General features: G+C 37.5%; 2 protein-coding genes across 2 annotated transcripts; one reads left to right on the top strand and one right to left on the bottom strand.

Annotated features, from left to right (window-relative positions):
- Positions 1 to 244: 244 nt before the first annotated feature.
- Positions 245 to 13,455, bottom strand: LOC140166402 (protein-glutamine gamma-glutamyltransferase K-like). Its single transcript, XM_072189857.1, is given in 11 exon segments — positions 245 to 870; positions 1,832 to 2,037; positions 4,626 to 4,780; positions 5,942 to 6,169; positions 7,301 to 7,546; positions 8,109 to 8,234; positions 8,237 to 9,010; positions 9,664 to 9,751; positions 10,136 to 10,222; positions 11,326 to 11,601; positions 13,289 to 13,455. Coding segments are annotated over 10 exon segments (2,331 nt in total). The 5' UTR covers positions 13,289 to 13,455; the 3' UTR covers positions 245 to 725.
- A 2,913-nt stretch (positions 13,456 to 16,368) lies between these two features.
- Positions 16,369 to 23,857, top strand: LOC140166399 (monocarboxylate transporter 13-like). Its single transcript, XM_072189854.1, has 4 exons — positions 16,369 to 16,824; positions 19,507 to 19,650; positions 21,437 to 22,441; positions 23,344 to 23,857. Exons 1-4 carry the CDS (start codon positions 16,608 to 16,610, stop codon positions 23,538 to 23,540), a joined length of 1,563 nt encoding a protein of 520 aa, XP_072045955.1. The 5' UTR covers positions 16,369 to 16,607; the 3' UTR covers positions 23,541 to 23,857.
- The last annotated feature ends 3,114 nt before the right edge of the window (positions 23,858 to 26,971 follow it).

Raw genomic sequence — 26,971 nt, 5'->3', positions numbered from 1 at the left:
CATCTCAGTACAAGTGCATTATTTTGTACAATTTCTCGAGCAACAAGTGATACGCATTTATTAACATATTTCATACACGAGGAAAAAATTTATAACAAAATTGTCACTAAAAATTTGGAAAATGCAGGCAAATATAAATGCAACAACCCACAAGTAGAATAAACGCGTCCGAAAGCACTGCGCGTACTACGCAGAATGCGCGCCCGTGCAATTGTACAATATTTATGCACGGCTAGTAATTTAGGAGTGTATGAATCGTGTATAATGTGCACTCTGTGTACTACGCGCAGTGCTCCCTGCCGGCGTTCACGTTGCGTAGGATTAATTCATTTTTCGGGCGGGTTGATGCATTTATATTTATATTTTGGTTCTATATCCCACCATACTTAGTGATAATTTTGTTATAAAAGCAGCAAATATTACGTGCTATGTTCTAGTATATGAAATAGGTTAATAAATGTGCATTACGTGTTGCTCGATAAATTGTACAAAATAATGCACTTGTACTCAGACGTTGATGGGTCTAATGCACTTGTACTGAGATGTTGATGCGTGTAATGCACTCCCCTCTTCGGGGCTTGTACATTAGACGCATCAAAATCTCAGTATGCGTGCATTATTTTGTACAATTTCACTCCTAACAAGTGATTCGCATTTATTAACTTAAAAATAAAATGCTTCACAGCGAATTGATTTCTTTCAAACCGTGGCCGTATCTACCGCCTCTATCCTTTGCTAACTTCAAAGTGGATATCGCTATGGACTTGTGAGAGTTGATCTGAATCGAAATCCACCACCAGTGTTCTCTTTCCTGGTTTCCGTGCCTTGAGGGTCACCTCTTCCTTCACTTCACCATTAGGTGGAACATCACTGAAAACAATTGCATTAAAAGTTAATAGTAGGTTACTCATAGGTATGTTACTGCCGTATCCTTTTTTATGATAAATTGGCCATCGTAGAATAACTTTTAATGGGAAATTCGATCAAAATTGCAACCACCCCAACATTCCTATTCTAAAATACATTTTCAATTCAAGAAGAATGCAGACAGCAAAAAATCCTACACAACGACAGATGTGTTACAATTTTAGAAGTAGCAGCCAATATGGCTGCATCTTTAGCTCAGAATTAAGACATTATTCATTGAAATCGGTCAAGAAATAAAGATATGATGATCCGAATTCCATCCTAAGGAAGATACAAATTTAAAAGTTGATTAGAACCTTAAAATAAAAATTTTTGATTTCGTTCCTCTTTGGGTTTTAGGTCACCGTTTCTTTATTTCTCAACCGATTTCAACAAATGACACCGGCAGATCCGGGGGGCTAAGGGGGGTGCGAGCCCCCCGGTATGATCCAGGGGGAGGGGGCGGAGGAGGCGCGCGCCCCCGGTATAAATGTGTAAAATGATACACCAAATGGCTTCAATTGGACCCCAATTTTGCAAAATTATCCAACTTCAGTGGCGGTTTTAGTGAAAACGTGTCCACATATGTCTTCTCCGAAACCTATCACCGATTTTACGTCAAAAAACATTTTGTTACAAGTAAAATGGTAAACCTGGAAATAGAACTCATGATATAAATAAAATGATAACGAATTGCATCGAATATTCCACGTCGAATAAGAAGTTTGAACCGGGCATAAATCAAGTCAGTAATAAACCTTCTTTTTGGAAGTATGGCGGGCAGAAAAGGAGAGGGCGTACTTTGGTTTGGGTAATCTTTTGTATGCTTCTCAGCAGACAAAAGATTGCCCAAATCAAAATACGCCCTCTTCTTTTGTGCCCGCCATATTTCAAACGGGCTTATTGTATGATTGCATGCACTTACTTGAGATAAATGGTCCGCGCACGTTGAACTCCAGCGCCTTCCACGCTGAATGAGCAATTTGTGAGTGTCCGTGGGAGTGGATTTTTCAGCGCCATTTTAGCAGTGAATTCCTGACCGATAGTAACCTTGGTTTCTGATACAGTGAGATCAACGTCTGGAGTACGGAGTCGGAAATCGTCTTGGCTAGCCATAACTTGTTTAGTTTCCTAATGACAAATAAGTGCACCAGTAATCAGTAATTATTTTAAACAGGCTTCTTGTTGATACAGTGGTGTTTCCTCCCTCCCTGTGAGAAGTTTTGTCCCCCCTGTGTGAGATGCTTGCCGCCGTGCTATTTAGGTTATGCCCTTTTTTGTACTTTTAGCCCATTTTTGACCACTTTCATCAACTTTTGCCCCCCCCTGATAGTTGCTTCTCCCGCCCCCTTAGTCTTAGATTAGTATTTATTTAAATCCCAGATTAATCCATGCTCAGCTTTTAAATGTCAATCTTATGGATTTGAATTAATAAGATTAAAATCAATCTATAAGATTAAAAATGGTAATCTAATTCAAACAGCTCAATTTTAATCTTTTAAATTAAGAATTTTTAATCTGACCTTGGATTTGACCCTCGTCAGCCTAGATAAACTTTGTAATCTTGGGAATTTAGAGCAAACATGTTCAGGACACAATAACCCCAATATGCTTGTACATTGTATAGATATCATATTCCACAAATTGAGGCAAATTTTCAGCAATATTAAATTGTGCCAATAGAAATGACACCATTTGTATAGATGAGTTGTTGAGTTGACCTATGATGTCACATGTCACAATCTTTCCAAAACCCAACTTTTAAAACCTTAGTTGTATTAAAGAAGTTTGATAAAATTTTTAGTATTATTTCAACTTTTCCATGCAAACTATAGTGTTTTTGCCTGGTATTTGTTTTTAAATTTCTGACCAACATACACCGAGGGCGTATCAAATGTAAACACATGTCAACTCATCTATATTCGCCGGCGAAGTGACGTAATAAATCGGATTAACTACCACAGTAATAGGAGAAAACAATTTTGAATATATCGCGCTGCACTGCAAGCAGGTTGCACTCATCACCTGTGTATGTCTGCAATCATAGTATTGAATATAATATCGCTCTTTTCAAAGATACTAAACTTACAGGTGCGAGTGATCAGTATGATATGGTTCAATGCAGAGATACCGCGTGAACGTGCAGCGCGGTATATTCAAACATTGTTTTAACCTATTGCTATGGTAGTTAACCATTATTACGTCACTTCGCCGGCGAGGAATGCGTAGATAAACACATCACATAAAATAAATCAAAATCTATGCATTATACTTTAGAACTGAAATAGCAGAAAGAAACCCAGTTTTTGTTCCGCAAACGTTGATGCCTCATGTGTCTTAATAGCCCAAAATGTGTTGCCATGGTGACCCTTTGAATAAACAAGATGCCGATGGAAAAGTTGTCCCTAACCCATTGCAGGCTGAACGCTAGTCAGTCGATGCCTATTGTTAAACGAGACCCACTCACCCAGCAAACACAAAACATTTTGGACATCATTCGCAAAAGGTTAGAAAAGGTTGCCAGAAAACGTTTAAATGTCGGGTTATATAAAGGGCATATAAAGGGTATAAAATGTTTTCATAACATTCAAAAACATTTGTTGATAACCCGGTTGATAACGTACTGCAAATATTCTAACATAACGTTATTTAAGTGTTGACAAAATATTTGGCAAAAATGTTTGTAAAAAATATTTTACAATAACATTTAGAAAACATTTTAAAAATATTGTTGTATTGTCTTTTCATACAAACGTTTTAAAACATTTTCTTAACTTTTATCCAACATTTAAGGGGGTACTACACCAATTTTGGCCAATTTTGTGCCTATTTTTGAATTTTTCTCAAAAATTATAGCACATTGGTGACAGGTAAGATATGTATATTACAGTGCACTACTGTACTGAAAATTCAGCAACTCAAAGCAAGTAGTTATTGATTTATTGATCAAAAATTGGTTTCCCCTCATTTTTGACTGCAACTCCACAACTGTTGTCTGTGCTGAAATAAAATTTGTTAGTTGTAGTCCTTGCCCCTATAATATACATATCTTATTTGTCCCCAATGCGCTATAATATTTGAGAAAAATGCAAAAATATGCACAAAATTGGGCAGGGGTGTATTACCCCCTTAATGTTATTAAAACGTTTTTATCTAAACCAAAACCCAAAATATAACCTGTTTAAAAGGTTTTAAAAATGTTTTTGTGTTTGCTGGGCAGTCACTTAATTAGGCGCTTGAAACGATCGAATTAGGTGTTGAAATAAACAAAATGTTTAGTTACACCTTTTCACTTCACAATTAATTTTCTCGGTCAACTGTAATGCTTGGTACTGTATTTTTTTCAAACCCTGGTGTTAAACTAAAGTGTGACATTTAGGCTTCTAGTGTAAGATTTTGGGGGTCAACGTTTTTGCTTTTCATGCTTTTCAAATTCGCTGACGAAAGATATTTACCAACTTTAAGCACATCATATCGGGCTATATGTCATAATTTTGTCAGAATTTCGGTTTTGATTGCACCATTTTTCAATTCCGACTTCCAAAAGTTATCATGGCTACGAGCTATCCATACAATGAGGTATCATCAAAATTTGCAGAACTAAAATGGGTTTCTATTTATTTATCAAATTTCTATTTTAAAATTTGATGCATAGATTTTTAGATATTGTCTCGAAATTAAGGGGAATAATTACTTTTTATGGTGTGTTTAGAGATTACCTTGACTTTGCCCATAAAGAATATCTTCATGGCGGATTGGTCGACCAGTTTATCCACATATTCCTCCACTGTGACGTGAACAATGCTCTCTACTGTGCTGTTTTCTTTAAGGGTTACTTCTTTTTTCTCGATCTTGACTTTCTGAGCAAGAACACCTTTTACAGAATACAAAATAGAACACTGAGTAAGAGACTCACAGTTACAGTATACACTGGAAAACTTACACAGTACACTCTGGGCATTCACATTTCTTAATATCCTACGAACTAAAGTGGAGGAAGAAACATTGAGCTACAGCTGGGGGATCCCTGATAAACATGGCTTCGAACCAAATGATTGAACGGTCAGGTTAACAGAACACACAACGCACATCCCAGTGTATGAGATCAGGGTTATCCTGTGGCTCGGCAGTTAGAGCATGTGCCCTGCACATATAAGGTCCCAGGTTTAAGTCCCGGATATCTAAAGGATATATTTTCAGAGTCTATTAACTTCTGCATGTTAGCATGGTATGTGAGTTTGTAATTCAATGTCCAGTTTGTTCTAGAATACGTGATGCCTGTTTCTTCTTACTTCACATAATCATAGAACACTGTTTTGTGTGGGGTGTTGGTGTATCTGCGGATGGGTAATTAGTTACGTTGATTGGCTGGCTGGATGGGGTGTGATCGGCAGCTGGGGCTGTGTGGGTGGGCTGTGTTGCTATGCATGGGTGCGGACGCATTGCTATTACTTGCATAATGACAACACAAAGAGGATGATATCGTTATACATGCACCACGAGGCCCGGGGCGATAAAGACCTAGACACGGTTCTTCGAAACGGGGGTCCTACACCAGCCCCTCTATAGCTAACGTTAATTGCTGGATGGGTGGGGTGTGGGGCAGCTGAGGCTGTGTGGGTGGTGTGAGTTACATCGACACAAAGAGGGCATCGTGTACGACGACGAGGCCCGGGTGACGAGGACCTGGAGTTCTTCAAACCGTACGTTCAGTCTGAAAACAGCGTAAACGAGGACCTATATCCTATTAGCCCTTATACCATGTAGCCTATACAGCTACTTTCCTCTGTGCGTCTACCTTGTGAAGCCTTTTCGGTATTTCCGGCTTTCTGAGGCATTGGCTTGACATAACACCGACAATCGGGACTTTTGAACAAAAGGTTTCGTAATTTTTCAGCTTGATTACGACCAAATTAGTGCTATTTGTGTAAATTGCAATCATATTCGGATCTTTGACAACTCCCCTCCATTTCAGCTCATTTCCCCTTGATTTCCCTTAATATATTCATAAAGTTCACAGAGCATTCCGACTTACCAGTATAAAAACAGACTTGCACAATAACAGACAACGTAACGTTCCTTTCCTCCCTACTCTGATTGGTCAGTTTGATTTTGACATTAAAATCGCTCCCTACGTAGACTCTATCTTCGGTATCGATTTCAAACATCACATCGTCAAATATGGGACCATCAGGGCGATAGATATCTGGTTTGGTACCGTGTTGTACAGCGCACTCAACGGCCAAACGTTCCTCTTTAGAACCTAATTGAAATCACATGGATATGATAATATATTATTTACGGTATAATGGTCATAATTTAGAACTGTTTATTCCTTTAAAGGGATCACAACAATCCTCGTGGGTCAGTGCAAAGAATGAAAAGATTCTGCAACATAAACAATATAATCGTACAACCAAAATAATAATAAAGTTGGTATTTAAAAGGGCATTTCGTGATCCACAGCCTCATCCCCCACTTTTTTCAAAAACAATGTTGAGATTTTTATACCACTAGAAACCTCTGGCTACATAAATGTTTATGTACCAAACATTTCTTACAGATTAATTCGTTTAACAAACATATCGTCAAATTTAAATTTCGTTCTGGTATACATACCAGTTCTGGTATACATACCAGAACGAAATTACAACAGTGGCCTATGGAGCAGTGTAATACACATAATCATGCATAACTCACAAATGCAAAATCAGAATCAACTCAAATTTTGGAAATAAGCTTTTTTCGTGGATATCTACTGAAAAATGTCATCAAAAGAGGATGCTAGGATCCTTTAAGGTCAATTGACATTTTACTTCAAAATGTGTTATTATCTCGGTTTTTGTTTCTTTTTGTTAAACAACAATATGTACCTACATTCCATCACCCAATCTCAATATCATCAAAGATCCTTGATATCATGCACATAACCAAAAAAAAACACGCATATGTGCCACGAGGCTGCGTAAGCTGGCGAGAGGCTAATTACATTCTAGATAGGTCCAAAACATCAATTTTGTGACATTCTCTTGCTAGTAAGGTTTGACAATTGATTTGACTTCTATGGACAATTTAGAAAAAAAAATAGCCCCATGTCCCTCGCACAGATCCCGGCATTTTTTCGCTAGAGGCCAAAATCCAAGATGGCCGCCGGCGCCATTTTGAAAAATTAAATTTGGAACCAGAGCACCTATATATTATGTACAAAGACAATTTTTCGGCTTAGTCGAGTGCAGGGATTACAGGGATTCCGATTCTGACATTAATTTGACATTACGGAGAGTTTCATACTTTCATACTCTTATTCAATCTCCTAATCAATATGGACAGAACTAGTAGGCCTACATATTAACTAATTGGCGCGCTTTTATTGGCAAAGCATTCCAGTTCTCACCTTCTGCGTGCTTATATTGTGTTTTGATGTCTTCCCCTGTATTCTGTCGAACAGATTTCGTATAAAGACCTCGTCCAACAGAAGACGACTCACAGCGAAGTTTATCCAGGTTATAGTCACCATCGGAGGCTTCCCAGTAAACCATATCGCCATTAATCTCAGCAAAGATGAAACGAGTATCGTAGGGTAGGTACACATGCCCTTGTCTGATGGCGTTAAGAGAAGCAGGTCCCGCTTGGAAAATACCTTTGGGAAATGGGAAATAATATACGTTTAAAATTTTGCATCTGATGGTTTGGTAATTAGCTATAACCATGACGTAATCGAGAGTATAATGCATTTATTTCATTATCCAAAATATTTGATATTTTAAGCTGAATTCATACAACATCGCTTAAGTGAAGAGCGATAGCTTTTTAGAAAATAGAGCGCATTTTGTGATGCGTTGGGAAAAGCGCGTAGTATAAATGCAGGCTTACGTTGAAAATTCAAGGGCTAATCATCTACCTTTTCGAGAATCGGATATGATTCTTACAATAACACTCAAAAAGAATCAGCGGATTTGGGTGAATATTGCGCATGGAAGGCGCAGGTTAGGAACAACATTGATTTTGGCAAATCTGTTTTTGCAAGGATCACAACAAGAATCAATTTCCTTATTCTCACTAAATTTGAATCCCAAAAGAAGCCAAATAGATAAAGGAAACGATCCTGTATAACAGTGATCGGAGTGCCCATCTCTCTTTCATTGGCGATTGGGCCAGACTCCTCCATGCCAAATACCACCTCTTCTTTCTCTTAAGCTTACCTTCACTAGTTTCCTGTGGCGTGGCATCAACGGCTTGCCATCCACCGTATCCAGGAGGCAAATCCGGTCTTGCCATCCAGCAGTCATTCCACACGTGGAAATTCCATACTGAATCACTATCCATCCACTCAATTGACTCCCTCTTTCGTCAAAGTGCTTGTCTATTGTCATACTCGAGTCTGTATCATGAGCTGAGGCATAGTTGGTCACACTTCTTGCCGGTATTCCAAGGCTTCTTAAGATGGTTGTAAGCACACCCGAAAATACCCAACATTGGCCGTAATGAACGGGGTCTTTATCCTTCATGTACTGCTCAAGAATGGCAACGCTACCGTTCCAAGCTGTCGGTCTTGTTCCATCACCATACTCGCCATCCCATCTACCAACCAGAACACCACCGTCATCTTGGACATTGATAGCAGCAGACATTGACCGTGACACTAAGATTGGATTACCGCGATCTGCATCTGAAAGAGCTTCGTTATGATCTTGAAGCAGATATATTGCTGCCTCAAACGCGGAATCTTCAAACTGTCCAAAATTCCATCGTCGTTTCCCTATCTGCTTATAGCTACCGTACCAAAGGTATCCAGTGTCCTCTAAGACAAACTCTTCTCTCTCGTCTTCTTTCTCCATGTATACTGTATCTTTTTCTAACCATGGATTGAATAACATGTATATTGACTTGTCGCAATTGAGGGTTTGTTTTTCTTTCGATTCCTTTGATTTGATGATGACAGACATACTGTAGCGACCAACCGGACAATTATGTGAGGTTTGCGCTTTCAGGACGACCTGATTTCCTTCGATTTTATCGATGGTTGCACACCACTTTCCTTCTTCCATTTCTTGTGTAATGGTAAATATAATTCGAGTTCCTTTTGTAAGTGATGGTTTCTTTCCTGAAAGTAAGGTAAGAAAACAATGATGGTATAAGTACCCCAGAAATCCCACAACGATTTATGTCATTCATAAAACATTTTTGAAAACGAGATGCAAAACGTTAACTGTTGACAAACAATTTTGCCAAAAAGTTTGCCAAAATTGTTTTACAATAACATTTTAAAAACGTATTCAAATTCATGATATAACCCGACATTTAAATGTTATTAAAACGTTTTGAATTCGGTTTTAAGAACATTTTTGTGTTTGCTGGGAACAAATCAGCCTGTATGCCTAACCGTGCGATGTCATGTCATATTTCCCTGACGTTCCCCAAGAATTAAGCTTTGTATTTAAGCTGAACTCGTCGCTATTGGCAGGAAAAAAACACATTTGCTTTGGATAAAAATAGTCTCATGTACAAATTACATCACAATTCAATTTGATGTAATAACACATCAGAATATCTTATATGCATTAAGATGTTTTAATACTTTTGATCCTTTCAATATTTGATAGACATCATCATGCTTTTTATATGCTAGACTAGCCTGGCTTACGCATTTGGTCTGGACCGTGGATTTTTCGTGTCCCAAGGTGTGTCCCTTATGGAGCAAAGAGTAAAAAAAAAAAAAAAAGAACTACATGTAGCAAAGGTAGATTATTAATATACCTGTGCTAAATTCAAGAGCAATCTCATCTTTTTCTCCATCGTATGGACGCTCCAATGTAAACGAAAACAAGAATGGTTGTCCTCTTCGCAGAGGATGATTTAAGGAAGCCCCATCATGCACTGTAAAAGTGTTATCACTAGAGTTTCAACTGCCACTTGACTTTTCAAATCCCATTGAACTCTGTGCAAAAGATGTTGTTTTAGAATTGCCCGTGTGTCATTATTAGTTGGTCGATTTCAGATCTAAAGTGATGTATGCATGAAGGATAATCCACACCTTCTGTAGATAACATAACATGTGAAATCGACCAACCTTTAGAAGGTGTTTTTATTGTAAATATATCTGTCCAAATTCAAATTTAACCATGCACGTGTGTATGCAGTGGGCGGGCAGTGGTGTGTGTTCACTCACACAGCTGTGCTAACCGCAAGACTTGCTGGGAAGTGCTTAAATCATCCTCTGTCCTCTTCGTAAGATGAGTTCTTGTGAATCGTATTCATACGTGTGATGCTCATCACGATTTCTCCAAAGATTGGTTGTGACATCTACTGAGGTTATCTGTGCCGGCAATGATAAATAGAAATTGGAAAATTATAATCATGTTAACCTATCTCCACGCGGGCGTCGACTGCAAACGACAAGTTGCTTCAAATTTCTTTAAAAATTCTAAAAATTCAGAAATGTAAATTTTTATGACAATATTTGGAATCAGCATGAAAAATGCATTAAAATGAGTACAAACAAGCCTATTATCTTATACGAGTGGATATTCATACGTAGTGGTAGATAAAATGAATTAAAGTTTTAACTTCAACGCTACACTATTTTTCGCTCACCTCTCGTCTACAATCGGGATATCATCGTAACATCCTATGACGTCATTCTGTCAATCATATGACGTCATCAATGAGAGATATCCCGATTGTAGATAAGATATCTTCACAGCATTACCATCTGCTGAAGACGATAGTCGGACTAGTGAAAACGTTCCAGGTGAGCGAAAAATAGTGTAGTGTTGAAGTTAAAACTTTAATTCAAGCCTATGGTTGTGAATTGGTTGTAAAATCTACTATGGTTATCTGTGTTGGTAATGATCAATAGAAAATATATCACATCAAACGAATAGTTACAGGATTAAAAATAAAAGAGTAGGGGTTCTATTCAAAAAACTGAATAGTACGAAATTAGAGTGTAGGGTTAGCTTCCAGGGGTATAGGGCTAGGATTAGGATTTATTATAATAGGTTCAGGGCACATCATAATTTGTTGGTGGGTATAATGCTCTCCATGGGCCTGCAATGGTGGATCTCTGGGACCTGACTGAGCTGCGTATTGGGTTCGGCAGTTGAGAACTGTTATTCTTGCCGGGCTTTCTGTTTTTAAAAAATCGCATTCGAAACAATGAAAATAATAAATTCTGTCAGTTAAAAGTGTCAACGCTCTGTGTTGGTAAAAATTTAGGGCTAATTTGGAGCTTCCATGGTCTAGTAAGCCAGGGGTCTTTCCGGCATGTCCGTGGAGCATATCCGTATAGTCATTAAAAGTGCCCCGCCCTCTCCTCCTCCCTTTCGGATAAGCCTCTGCTTCCCCAGGCCTATGCTACAGAGTTATAGTTATTTTCATGACTGAGGGACTTTGAGTTGGTAACTCCATTTTGCCTACCTTGGGTAGTTTACAAGTTTCCTCTTTAGCTGGCTGGGATGGTGACGTGGTATTTTTATTGTTATCCTTGGTTGTGTTTGTTTCTCTGTGAAGAAATGCCGCGAAGTCAACCCTACGTCCACCATAACCATATACAAGGCTGCGTTTTCCCGATGATGTCGATGACGAACTTCCTATCGGCTCTGCACGTGACTCTTTGTGTCCTCCTCCTGTTCCTCCTCCTGGTGCTGCTTCATCACCTCCTCCTCCGTTTGGTCCGCTGGCCGCACTTCCCATCTTCAGATCATAAAAGATCAAACAAAAAATTTGTTACAAAGTTTTGCATTAAGTTTACAAAGGTGTGTTCTGAATGTTATTAAAACGTTTTGTATATACCCTATCAGACTAACGCGACATTCAGGCCTAAAAGTTTGCTGGAAAACGTTTTGTGTTTGCCAGACAACAATGTGCCCTATATTGACCCGGTTCCTCAATTAGACCTTGTTTTATATACATGAAATCGATGTGTGACATATAACATGTTTTAGGCCTACGCATAAGTCCCTAAAAATAAGCACTTTTGAATTATGGTTGAAAAACATTTTACCTACTGGAAAACATACACTCTTAGAAATCACCGTTTTTAAGGCACAAACCGCAAAATATTACGGTAATTTACCGTAAACTGAACCCGAAACTGAATTATTATTTCTCTACAAATAGGCATCCCAGCAAACACAAAACGCTTTCGACATCATTCGCAAAATGTTATAAAAGGTTGTCAGAAAACGTTTAAATGTCGGGTTATATAAAGGGTACATTAATAGTATAACGTTTTCATAACATTAAATAACATTTGGTGGTAATTTACTGCACAGCAAACACACAAATGTTTTACAGAAAACATTTAAATGTCGGGTTATATAAAGGGTATAAAAACGTTTTAATAACATTCCAAAAACATTTTTGAAAACTTGGTACAAATCATTCTAAACAGAATGTTATTTGGGGGTTGAAAAAATATTTTGCAAAAAAATGTTTGCCCAAAATATTTACAATAATGTTTTTAAAATGTTTTCACGACCTTTATATAACCCGACATTTAAATGTTATTAAAACGTTTTGTAAAAAACATTTTAAGAACATTTCTGTGTTTGCTGGGTGCAAATATTTTAACATAATGTTATTTAAGTGTTGACAAAATATTTGGCCAGAAATGTTTGCAAAAATAGTTTACAATGACATTTCGAAAACATTTTAAAAATTTTGTTGTAGTGTGTTTTCATACAAAACGTTTTAAAACGATTTCATGACCTTTATATAACCCGACATTTTAATGTTATTAAAACGTTTTTACCTAAACCAAAATCCAAAATATAACTTATTTAAAACGTTTTAAAAACGTTTTTGTTTTTGCTGGGATGTTAGTACGGTTAAATTTGATTATTTTGTAATGTGTTGCATCATCCACATTTTTCAAATAGAAAATAGCCGTATTTGTCTTGGCAATTGTGTTTAAAGACTACTTCATATAATTTATTGTAATTTTACTGTTTTTTATTGTAAATTTTACCGTAAAAATACGGGCTTTCTGCCGTACATTATACCGCATACCATATATTTTACGGCAATAGGCCTATAATATGCTCATTTTACGGTACAATACTTGTTAACTCATCGTTTTGACGGGAAAAGGTTGGCAATAGAACTGTCAGGTTTTTCCCGTAAAATGTACGGAACATTTCTAACAGTGTATGAAATCAAATAAACATCTCTTGAAATCAAGTATGGAAAAAATAAGCCCTTCTGTAAAATATATAGGCCCCTACCGCTGGTATATTGCCCGGTATACATGGTTTTATCATGGAGGTATATAAATTTATTTATATACCTCCATGGTTTTATATTGCCATATAGGCCTATTATGCCCCATTTGACACTGGGAAAATTAATGACGATGACATTAAAAAACCATCACACTTACCTCCGGGACTTACCTGCGTTTGGTTGAGTAGCTCTGCTTTACACTTGATTGTCAAAGAGAGTGGTAAAACAAAAACTTAAAACGTTCAAATATAGACTCAGTTTTAGCTCATCATGCTAGCCTACAAGCTACTTACGACCATGACAACAGTAACCTTTTTTATTTTTTGGTTTGTTTATGTAAAATGCAGTCATGCAGAAAGGACACTGGTTATATCAATACTCCATTGAGCGAGAAAAAACATGGACAATCGCTGTCCATAGCAACAGCGATGCCAGGCCATGTCTGATCGATCGATCTATGGAAGTCCATGGACCGGTATCTTTTAAAGGGACCGATCGTTATTTACGGCGGGGAGGATTTTGCATTCCCCTGTCACGTCCGCTCAAAATTATCGGATTTTCCCCTTGTTTTCCCGAATTTCTCCATTTAAGATTTAACAATCCCCCTCCTGGTTCAACCAAATATTTCGCGTCCCCCCAAGACCACAACAAATTTCGGGTTCCCCCTCAAAATGCCCATACCCCCTGCCATAAATAACGATCGCTCCCTTAAAACGGGTATTACCAGTGATTGATTTTCTAGTTTCTCTATTCGACCAATAAAATATATAGTAGATACTTAAATCGCCGGAGGCTACAATCTGGGTGGGCAATCGCTCGTCGCTAGCAACGGAACTGTAAACTCTACCTGTTCTGAATAACGTGTTTCCCGGATAGTTACGATTTTATTTATTTATTTATTTATTTATTTATTTATTTATTTATTTATTTATTTATTTATTTATTTATTTATTTATTTATTTATTTATTTATTTATTTATTTATTTATTTATTTATTTATTTATTTATTTATTTATTTATTTATTTATTTATTTATTTACAACATTTTACTCAAGTTAGACTATCGTTTGAATAAAGTGCTCAATCCCAAAAGGGAGAGCGTATAAAAATTCAAAGAACAGACCTTCTTTTTATTTTTTATTTATTTATTTATTTATTTATTTATTTATTTATTTATTTATTTATTTATTTATTTATTTATTTATTGATTGATTGATTGATTGATTTACTTATTTACTTATTTTTTATTTATGTATTTATTATTTATCAATTTATTTATTTATTCATTTTTTTTCGCTGAACGCTGAAAATCTAAATTCAGCATTTAATTTTCAATTTTATCCACCTCGTAAACTATGCTGATTCGATCCTTCACATGGACAATATCGCTCATTTACAGTCGCGTTGTTCTGCCATTATATTTGAATGCCTAAAATATGAACGGCCAGCTGGAATTTGAGGCATTGCAAAGTAAATAGCAAAGAACGTAGTTCATGTACTAATTCTGTTGTAACTTTTGTAAATTTGATTTATATAACCCACAAGAAATGTGAATTTGAATTAGAATGTGTGGGCGTCAAGCAAAAAGCCGATAAATGACAGTGTTCCACATGGATCCATTCTTGTCCCTGTTTTATTTATAATCGCTTGATAAATCAGCTTGTGATACCATTCATTATGCTGATGACGTTCCGCTTATTACCTTCATAAGGTCCCTCTTATTCATGTTTTGCTCACAGCCAATTAAACTTATTCAAAGCATAGTAACGTCATATGGAGAATGTGTTGGTACTTATTTTAGTACCTTTTGATAAAGGAGACCACTAGGCGTACGCAAGAGGGTTGTATTTCAAGAGGGCTTTAGTGGCTAAGGCTATATTGTTTCCGCCATAGATGTCTAAGAGACTAATATATATTCATTAGAATAATTCATTGGTACCACATAGATTTATTTCATGAATTCGTAGACTACCGAAAGGCATTTGGCTCCATAGAGCATAATGATTATTGATGTAATAAGAAAGATAGGACTAAATTAATGTTACATCTGCATCCTATGACATCTACGCATATATGCCACCACCCAAAGCTACCCAAATACGCATAAATAATGATGTTTTCCAAAGAGGTAAGAATAGAAACAAGAGCAAGACTTGAAAGATACATATTTCAGATTTCCAAAGCAGCAATCTGGCAATGGGCGAAGTTTATCCAACCTAGAGAGAAAACGAATTAACGTTAATGTCAAATGCTAACGGATTGCAGATGACTTTGCCATAACAAATTGTCAATAGCATTGGCGAAGACCATGGAAGATCAACCGAACAGCTTGTGCAAAGAAAGTATGCAAATTGGATTGTAAATGTGCAAAGAACATGAAGAACAAACGCAGTTTATGACTCTAACACACTGAAAAGAAGCAATCGCAATAGAGAATCACCAGATGTTAAAAGGGCATTTCGTGATCCACAGCCTCATCCCCCCACTTTTCTAAAAAAAAGTTGAGATTTTTATATCACTGGAATACTCTGGCTACATAATGTTTATGTACAAAATATTTCTTGCAGATTAATTCGTTTAGCAAAGATATCGCGAAATTTGAATTTCGTTCTGGTGCACCAGAACGAAATTACAACGTATTGTCTATGCATAACTCGCAAACGCAAAATCGGAATCAACTGAAATTTTGGGAATATGCTTTTTTCGTGGATATGTACTGAAAAATGTCATAAAAAGAGGATGCTAGGATCACGAAATACTCCTTTAAGTATAAAGATATTTGGCAGACCTTGAGAATGGACACTGACACTGCTGAACAGACCATAATACGTGTAAAGGTAGAATGGATGTTTTGGCATGCATAAAGATAAAAACATATCACTGTCAACATGATCAACTGACGTAAGAGTAGTAGGAAAGAGTTATGATATGTATATGATAGCTATTTTCTCCTTTTGCCTTATTAGTTCGGCTCAAAAATAACTTATTACTTAAATAATAAGTTGAAAAACATGAATTTGCCAGATCATACATTATTGCTTTAAGTAATCGCCTACAGGTATTGACCTTTGTGATGCTGCAAATATGCCAAATGTTCCATTTAAGTGCACAATTTGAATGAAAGGCTGAATCTTTGTTAACTATATTGTTATCTTTTGAGTGTTGTATTAACTCGATATCACGCCACAGGATTGCGTTTATCACCCGTATCCTTGACACACATGAAACTCTACAATTTTTACAAAATAATGTCAGTACGATAATGGTCATGATTGGAAAGTTGTTTTGAGCAATAATTGTAACGGTTTTCACGATACTAACTTAACACTTAAATTTGAATCTAGTCGACTGACAATGAATGGTTCGATAAACCTGATAATATCCCCAGCAACTCAGTCATGATGGTATACAATGACCACCAAGGGGAAACGGATCAGGTAGGCCTATAATCTGCCAGCGTAACACAGTCACATAAAATGGCAGACAATGGCCGCCAACTTCCTTCGTCGAAATCTCATGAAGGTGGATGGGGTTACATGATTGTCGCCAGTGTTTTTCTAATGCGCTTTCTAGTCACAGGGTTTTATCAAACTCAGTCCTTCGTTTTGGTCGAATGGCAGCGAGAATTCAGTACTTCATCGGCAGAGGCAAGTGTGATGGTATCTATGGGCCTGATCGTCATAGGTGTTGCAAGTAAGATGTTAGATTGTTACATCAAAAACATGTGGTAGCCTTAATGAGAGTCAGTGCAATACCTTTGTGGTACCCTTAATGGGAGTCAGGGCAATGCCTTTGTGGTACCTTTAATGGGAGTCAGGCAATACCTTTGTGGTCCCCTTAATGGGAGTCATGGTAATACCTTTGTGGTACCCTTAATGGGAGTCAGGGCAATACCTTTGTGGTACCCTTAATGGGAGCCAGGGCAATACCTTTGTGGTGCCTTTAATGGGAGTCAGGGTAATACCTTTGTGGTACCCTTAATGGGAGTCAGGGTAATACCTTTGTGGTACCCTTAATGGGAGTCAGGGCAATACCTTTGTGGTACATTTAATGGGATTCAGGGCAATATCTTTGTGGTACCCTTAATGGGAGTAAGGGCAATACCGTTGTGGTACCCTTAATGGAAGTCAGGGCAATACATTTGTGGTACCCTTAATGGGAGTCAGGGCAATACCGTTGTGGTACCCTTAATGGGAGTCAGGGTAATACATTTGTGGTACCCTTAATGGGAGTCAGGGCAATACCGTTGTGGTACCCTTCATGGGAGTCAGGGCAATACCTTTGTGGTACCCTTAATGGGAGTCAGGGCAATATCTCTGGTGACAAAAGGAAGCTAAACAATTCTCAGCAAATCTATTTATATATATTATGTCTTTGATAGCTACATGAAACCCATGTATATGGGGGGGTAGTCAGAAACAAGACCGAAGCATTCGTGTACAAATTTCGTCCGAGTCGACTGCAATTGGACGTAATATATTTTTTATCACTCTGGTATTTTAAACGATGACTGTCTGTACATGTACACAAGACTGGCGACGAAGCATTGGTGTTAGCTTCTATTGTGGGATGACTGTACTGATTCTTTATCTGACTGATTCAGCAATTTTTATGTACCAACATGACCAAGTAGGGGAAAGCCCACAACATATTCTATTACATCAACCAAAACTAAAAACATAAATAACAATGAATAAGTACCTTCACGAATGGTTATGATTCGCACCAGACCTTGGAAAATTCATCTATTGGCTTCCCTCCCTATAATTAAACCCATATCTGGTCATTCAAAACCGTAAGTTTTATCTGTTCTTGCGGTTCAAAGCTCTTGAATAAAATGCATTAAACATTTCCAGTTCAGTGTCTTTTTTTAAATTTTCCTTCAAAAGCAACCTATCCTGTTGCCCTTGAATGGTTTGGATCTTAACTTTCTGAACGCGACCAATCAGTTGTCATTGGCAAGACTGTTTCTGAGAATCATCTTCTAATCTACGGTGTTCCGCAGGGATCTCTGGTCGGTCCAATACAGTTTATTTTGTACTCGGGTCCAATTAAAGATATTTTGAATGCTCATGGAATTAGCGGAATGATGTATGCTGACGATACACAAGTGTATATCATGTTTGATCCGTCCGCTAGCACACAAGCCATCGCGTCAATTGAAGCATGCGTTTCAGACATTCGGGCTTGGGCAACATCCAACAAGCTCAAGATAAACGACGCAAAGACAGAAAAGACAGAAATTGTGCATATTTCGTCTCGATTTCAATCCAAAACGACTGCACCTTCTGTCCAGGTCGGTACTGCTGACATTAAACCTGTGGAAGGCGTACGAGACCTATATAGGAGTGTTCATCGATAACCAGCTTACCATGTCAAATCATGTCAGTAATGTGTGTCGGACAGCCCTTTACGCACTACGGTCAATTAGCCAGCTGAGGAAATACCTCGATAAGACTACTACAGAGTGTCTCGTCCACGCTTTTATATCGTCGAGACTTGACAGTTGTACCTGTCTTCTTTATGGATTTCCAGACGCTGATATCGCAAACCTACAGCGTGTGCAGAACTCGGCAGCTCGTCTGGTTGTTGGAGCTAGAAGACGCGACCACATACAACCAATCCTTCAAGATTTGCATTGGTTGCCAATCAGAAAGCGGATTCTTTTTAAGATGCTTTTGTTAGTTTACAAATCCCTCGCAAACCTGACTCCTCTCTACATTAGTGAACTCATCACTCCATACGTACCCTCGCGAACTTTAAGATCGAGCTCCAAGGACTTCTTCAGATTCCTCGCGCGTCTCGATCCGCTAAATCTTGATACGGAAAAAGAGCTTTTTCCATCGCGGCTTGAGGTTGTGCTTTCAATGTAAGGCGCGTTTTATAAATCCCTTTTATTATTATTATTAAGGAGAGGAACCTGTATATAAACGATGAACGGAGTGCCTATCTCTCTTTCATTGGCGATTGGGCCAGACTCCTCTGTGTAATGCTGTGTAGAGGGATCGCTACACCTCCTCCACAGCGAGTATTTTACCTTCCCAGCATTAAAGAGTGCCGGTACCCATTTATACACCTGGGTGGAGAGGAGTATTAATCGAGATAAAGTACCTTACTCAAGGGCACAGCACAATGGCACGATGGCGTCGCCGGGGCTCGAACCCGCAACCTTCCGATTATGAGTCGAGGCCCGTTCCGCTCGGCCACTGTGCTCCCTATGGAGCTCTTATTTGAACGATTTAGTGCACCCAACAAATCTGTTAAAGGGTGTCCATCTACGGAAACAAAGGTTGGTATGAGAGATAAGAAATTTTGCTTATAATACCTTGAAGCTGGAATTACTGGTATTAAACAAAACAAATGTATTTCTTTCAGGTCCGATTGGTGGTACATTAGCTACAATATTTGGCACCCGTGCTGCAGTCATGACTGGTGGGCTGCTTGCAGGTCTCGGAATGATTGGTACAATGCTGATGGAGTCAGTCTTAGGAATTATACTGACTTGGGGAGTTATGATAGGTTTGTACTCATGTACATAAAACAGGAACATGAAAGCTAATCAATTTCGCTATACAGGGTGTCCCAGAAAATATTACCGAGTGAATAAAATTGAACGTAAGTCGAGAAGTAGACATTGGAATCAAAACATTTAAAATGTAACACATAGCCTATTTTATTGTGCATCACGTACGAACATTTTATTTGATTCCGGTGACTGATTGCGAAGACATTAACGATTACATAATGTGCGCATCAATGCAGTTCATTCCAAGTTTGATCTCATTAAGTTTAGTCCACATTATCTATTTTATAATACCACGGTGTTATGTTATTCATGCTTTCACTGAAGATGAATAACATTTTGTCCGAGAAAACTTTGATAGTGCAATTGGAAGCTTTCCAACTTTGAACTTTAATTCTTTAGGTTGTGCATATGTTATGATATTTTAAATTTCCAAAGAACATTTGAGCCAAGAATGACAAAGATCAAGTACTTACAGTTTACGTGTGATTGTTGATACCATGCAACATTAATGTTAAAGTTTTAAAAGATTTAAACTTTGCATTACAATTTCTACGAAAGATTCCAAAAACTTAAATGTCTGTGAGAGTTTTTTTAAGCCAGCTGGGATTCTTTTATGCAATAATTCTTTATGCAACATTTATATCAACATTAACGAAAAATATATTTACAAGTACCGAGCATCATCTTACATGCAAGCTTTCATTTTCAATATCGTGCCGGTTGTTTTCAAATCTGAATTAAATATTTTGAAAGAAACAGATTGTTTAAAAAGAATGAAAAGGGTTTCACAGAACAAAACATGAAGCCCTTCGACATTTAACCCCTTTAGTGCGCATTGTGTTCAATGATCTTTCTTTTAAACTTGGAATGAAGTGCATAGACGCATACGTTATGTATTTGCCTATTCCATCGTAATCAGTCAACCGATTCCAGTAAAATTGACATGTATGATGCAGAATAAGATGGGCTACACGCTGATGTTTAGATTTGTGGATTTTGATGTCTATTTCTCGATTTACGTCCAAATTCATTTGCTCGGTAATTTTTTCTGGGACACCCTGTATTTGTCTCCCCACTTGGAACTATATTTTACTAGGCTTCCTCGAGACAGTAGCGTTCACGGGTGATACACGTGAGATCAAAGGTGGTGCATCACCACCATACGGCGCGAAGTATCTGTGCCCTACAGATATACATCTTCTTTAATCACACTTGTATCATACGCTGACGCTGCTGTCTTGAGGAAGCCAAATGGACTAAAAAATAATTGTGCTTATTAAAATTCATTTCCATGGTACCAGCACACTGTCCTAAAGATACTAAACAATCTGTGTAATCATGCATGGTAATAGCTTTATTTTATAAAAATGTTAATTTGAAATGATTAGTATGTTGTTAATTCTCCCCAATGCCAAAAACTTTATTGATAGCTCAGTAGGTAACCATGGTAAAACCCGTGTTCCTGAGTCCTACATATCACGAGTTCAAATCCCGAAATGCTAAGTAAACTAAGGTTACGCAATATTTTAATAAGTTTTTCGCCAAATTAGGGGTACTACACCCCTGCCCAATTTTGTGCCTATTTTTGCATTTTTCTCAAAAATTGAGGGAAAACCAATATTTGATCAATAAATGAGTTGCTGAATTTTCATTACAGTTGTTGTAGTCCTTGCCCCTATAATATACATATCTTACTTGTGCTATAATTTTTGGGAAAAATGCAATAATAGGCACAAAGGGGTGTATATACCCCCTTAACGTGATCTTTTGTTTTACCAGGTTTGGGTTTTGCACTAGTCTTTGCTCCGGCCATCGTAAAGATTAGTCAGTACTTTGATGAACATTTCACCGTAGCGAATGGCGTGGCATATGCGGGAGGTGCAGTCGGTCAAATCTGCTATCCATTATTGACAAGTGTCCTTATTGGAAACTACGGCTGGCGTGGAGCAATATTGATACTTTCAGCTATTACGTTTCACTTGGTAATTAGCGGAGCAGTGTTGAGACCAAAACGCGCAGAAACATTTCTAAGTAAAAGCGGAGTATTGACTGATGTAGTTGCTCACGAGAACTCGGCATTTGATCGCATTGAAGCAGAGCATGAATCGTCTACAATGCCGTCGTCCAAAATAGCATCTTCAGAATGCCGCATTAAATTGACGTCAGATACCAGACACATAGTGTCAAAGCAGCAGTACGCAGATGTTGTCTCTGAAGCCGATGTAAATGGAATTAAACTCGTTTCAAAAACAGACACCCCCGTTCATGCTGATAGATATGTGAAGACAATATGCCGTCATTGGGAGACCGTTCCAATTGTTCTGAAATCAATTTTCAAAAACATTTCCTTTGATATTATGCTGGTTGTTTTCTTCATTAACGGTTTTATATTCTTTGCACCGGTTTCTCATGCAATACCTCAAGCATTGGAGGCAGGGATAAGCGAATCAAAAGCAGCTATCTTACCAACTGTGTTTGGCATCGGGAACTTAATTGGGCAAGTTGGGCCCACTTTTATTGCCGATTTTCTTCATATTCCAAGAGGCGTAATCGGTGCCTGTGCATTCGCAACGTGCTCTGTTTTAAATTTATTGAATCCATTCTTCAATTCTTATTGGCATCACACTGTATTTCACGTTGTCTACGGGACTGCTGCGGGTACTCAACAAGTCTTCATATATACCATTGTTCAAGTAATCCTTCGTCCTAAACATCGTGTAATGGCTGTGGGTTTCGCAACTTTTATTGACTCACTTGGGTACGCTGCAGGTGCATTATGTGCGGGTATGTATGTTGGAAAGCTCTTATGGATAATGCACTTGCACAAAGTTTGAATTGTTCGTGATTTCCAGATAATATTTGTTAAAATTAACTTCAACCATGACTTTATTAGCATAAAAAACTATTGCAATAAGCCCGTTTCCGTTTGTCCTCAAAGGGCCATATCGGTATCAAATTGTGATGGCGTCATCAGCAATTAACATACTAAATTACCATCCCTGATAATTACGTAGAAACAAATCTCTAACTGCAAAATATTTAAGATTCTTAATTAGAATTAGTTTACTTTGATCTACGTATATCGATACATTCTTGTGAGCAGCACAAAAGAAGACCATTATTTAATATTCACTATTTTAAAACGGGCTCCAGAGAACAGAGATCCGTCAAGGGCCAACAAATTCTGAGTGAAAGTTTCCGAAGTCACTATGTTGATAAATTGGTGAAGTATCCTTAAAAACTTCAACCATCATTCTAATGGTTCTGAAACAAATCAAATTTAAGATGATGTTAAACATACCACAATGACAATTTCGTGCACTTTCCCAAATTGAATGACCACCTTCTCCCTTTCTTGTCTGTTACTTCCTGTTGACGTAGACGCCGCTGTTAGTTACTGCTCATAATTATGTGTTCAGTAGTTTTGTGACATGGAAACGTATCCTTAAACCATTTTCATGTAAGAAATATCGCTGTTTTAGTTCGCGTCCTTTGCTGTTTTTGTGACATTAAAAAGTCTAGCTTTATTTGTAGGGATTACTTTAGAAAATATTCTCTAGCAAAAATAATGGCATAAATTACGTTTGACATCATTGACGGAACTCTGAATGTCCCTTTAAGATAAAATAATTGTCTTGACACAGTACACTTAGCTCTTCTTTGTCATGTTTGTTTTGATTTTTCAGGTTGGCTGGTTGATGCAACAGGTGCCTATAACGCTTCCTCTTTCTTGTGCTCAGGATTAGCAGCGATCGGTGGAATATTAATGATATACGTGACATTCATGTCTAGAATAAAAGTGAATAAATTGACAGTAAGAGCAAAGACGTGGATTATCAACCGTTTATACTATCTTTATGGGGTTTGCTATATCCTACACTGAATGTAAAGGCGTGGATTAGCAGATATTAGTGCGATATAAATCTATTTTAATATTCCGGAAATGTTATTTCATGTACTTGAAGCTATATAGTAGCGGAGGAGAAAACTTTAGCACTAATCCACCAGGTCCCAAAACACACCTTTATACACACAGTACTGATGGTAAGCAGTGTACTTTTATATTTATAAATGCGCTTTTATAAATACGCACGTGACTCATGGGCACGACATACCAAGACCAGCAAGCGTGACCAAATCCGCATGCATTGACCACTATACTTTTTACGTCAATGTTATTATAGTTCATGAAGCTCCCGTGGCCCAGTGGTTAAGCGAAGGCGAACCTGGTGACAAATTATGTTACTTATCAAACGTCCTACTCGTCGTCCGCGTACCGCCTATGGACAGCGATTCTTCATGGAAGCTGCTCATAGAGAATGGAACAATTTACCTCAGCATGTAAAACAAAAACAAAACTGAAAACCTTTCTTTTTAATCAATGATTGCCTTTTGTATATATATGTGTGGCATCTTTTATATCAATTTTTGTGTGTCATCGCTTCCGTGTAATTTGACATTATTTTCTTAGTGTTTCACAATTTGTTCTGTGTCTAAATTTAATTATTCTGAAAATGTCTGATGTTTTAATATGCAAGCATCTTACTATAGTTATTTGATTAATCCTCCTTGCTTATATGTGTAATAGTATAATAGGGATGCTGGAGCGAGTGTTCCTGCCATTCCGTGGTGCGCTCTCTTTTTTTCTGCGTTGGCGTTGCGGTCTGGCGAAATCAGTCGCTCCGGTGTTTCTGTTTCTTGGAAACTATATACTTTTGGTGGAAGCTCTATAGTCCGACGGTTCTTTATTCCGACGGTTCTTTAGTCCGAAGGTTCTTTAATCCGACGGTTCTTTATTACGAAGGTTCTTTATTCCGCCGGTTCTTTATTTCGAAGTTTCTATAGTCCGAATTTTAAAAAAGGTTCCCTAATCCGAATATTAAAAGAGGTTCTTTAATCCGAATTTTAAAAACGGTTCTCTAGTCCGAATATGAAAATAGGCTCTATAGTCCGAATTTTAAAAAAGGTTCTCTAGTCCGAATATAGAAATAGGTTCTATAACCCGAATTTAAAAAAAGGTTCTCTAGTCCGAAATTGCAAAACGGTTCTATAGTCCGAAACGGATACCGTGTTCTTTAGTCCGAATTGGTAAACGGGTTCTATAGTCCGAATTTCATTTTTATCATTTGTTTCAGTGTCAAATCATCAATTGTTAAATGCAAATCCGCTAAAGTTCAACATGGTTGGTTTCTTTGGATATTTTCCGTAGCGTACATTGACGTTCATTTTTATTCTGGTGATATTTTCTTAATTTTTATCTGTTTTCATTCCATTATAATACTATACTAGTAATACTCTACGATGTATTCGAGTATTGTCGAGTTCAAATTTTCATAGCGCCATCCCGATCCCGTCACGTAAATGGTGCGGCTTTTTTTAAACATTTAAACAAATTTAGTCATTTAAACAAATTAGTTAAACTCTGCTTTAGTATTATCTAGCTAGAGGGCGCAGTAAATGTTAATGTTTTAAAAAATCGGACTATAGAACCTTTTTACTGATTCGGACTAAAGAACACGGTATCCGTTTCGGACTATAGAACCGTTTTGCAATGTCGGACTAGAGAACCCTTTTTTGAATTCGGATTATAGAGACTGTTTCTATATTCGGACTATAGAACCCTTTTTAAAATTCGGACTATAGAGCCTATTTCTATATTCGGACGATAGAACCCTTTTTAAAATTCGTACTAAAGAGCCTATTTTCATATTCGGACTAGAGAACCGTTTTTAAAATTCGGACTATAGAACCTTCGAAATAAAGAACCGTCGGAATAAAGAACCTCTTTTCAAGTTTTTTTCGGACTAGAGAACCTCTTTTAAAATTCGGACTAGCGAATGCTATGAACACATGTTCGGACTAGCGAACCTTCGGACTAAGGAACCTTCGGATTATAGAACCTTCGGATTATAGAGCAGTCCCCATATTTTTGTGTAGTTTTTAACAAATGTTGTCCTTCCATTTATACTGACTGCCTACGCAAAACAACTTTTTAATTTACAGACTTGACATTTAGTACGGAATATTTCTTCACGAAGTGCCAAGACTAATTTGAAGGAGGTCTGCATAAACCGCACGGGCTAAATATTAATTGGGTGCAATTAAAGTAGAAAAGGTTCTTTTTCAGATCCAATTATTCTGGTACTTTATACTCAGAAATATTTCTCAATTCCTATCAGAAATCTTGATTACTCTGTTGTGGTGTTTCTAGATGTTTGATGAAACGGCAACACTGTTAGGTCTTGATGACGTTTCCAAACTTCCTGGTTGCCGTTTATTGATGAGTTGATCGTAGATCTTGTCTAGTTTGTAAGCCCCCTCGTCTTTGTTCATGGTGTTATGCCCCCTACTTCTTATCCAGATTGCCTCCTTCAGCCAGCGTGTTGTTTTGTCTGCTTCTTGGTCAATGATCTGTGCCTCCTCCCACCCAATTACGTGATTTTTTGCTGCTACATGTTCTACTATTGCTGATTTATGAATTTCTGATGTTGAGACTTTTCTTTGAGCCCTAGTAAAGCTTTTTGCACTCACTTTCTCAGTTTCTGTTTTATGTTCTGAAAGTCTTGTACCGAACAAGCGACCAGTTTCACCAATATATGTTTTGGGACAGTTTTGGCACGGTATTTCATAAATAGCCTCTGCTGTCTGCAATGGGTCGCGTTTGTCCTTAGGGCGCACAAGTATATAGGTTTCGTAGTGTGCGGTGGGGTTTGAAACTAGTGGAAAACCCGTGTTTCTTGAAAAACCTTTGTTCTTTTCTTTACTGTCATTGGAACACCATGAATAGCTCCTCCCACATTCAAAACTGGTACATTACAAGTGCATTTCAGTTCTGATCAAACTTATTGGTATTTAGGTTCAGTACATATCACCCCAAGCTTCATTCAATTTGATAATACCATAACAATGTTTCGAAATTCAAAACAATACATCTCCGTGCAATGTAAGGGCAAGGTATCATTGTATTGGCGATGTAACCCCATTTTGACACAGTTTATACATATATTATTTATACACAATGACCGATTGCCCACACAAAACCACTCTCTTAATTCTAATCTTTCGAATTCCTTTTCTTTTTATATTTCGGCAAAAATAGCAACACTTTTCAGCTGTGACATATAGACATACACAAACAAATATTAGGAACTCACAGGAATCACCATTATATTAATTTATTGTGAAAATATTTCAAATACTTTTTTACACAATGTAACATATCTTTTTACTCAAGATCTAACTTAATCTTAAAAATGTATATATTGCTAGAAACTAATATTATAAACATTATAAAACTAATAAACTACAAGTTAG

Source organism: Amphiura filiformis, chromosome 12, assembly GCF_039555335.1.
Source record: "Amphiura filiformis chromosome 12, Afil_fr2py, whole genome shotgun sequence".
NCBI lineage: Eukaryota > Metazoa > Echinodermata > Ophiuroidea > Amphilepidida > Amphiuridae > Amphiura > Amphiura filiformis.
Note: the sequence above shows the minus strand (reverse complement) of the source record. Positions and strands in the feature narration are given on the sequence as shown.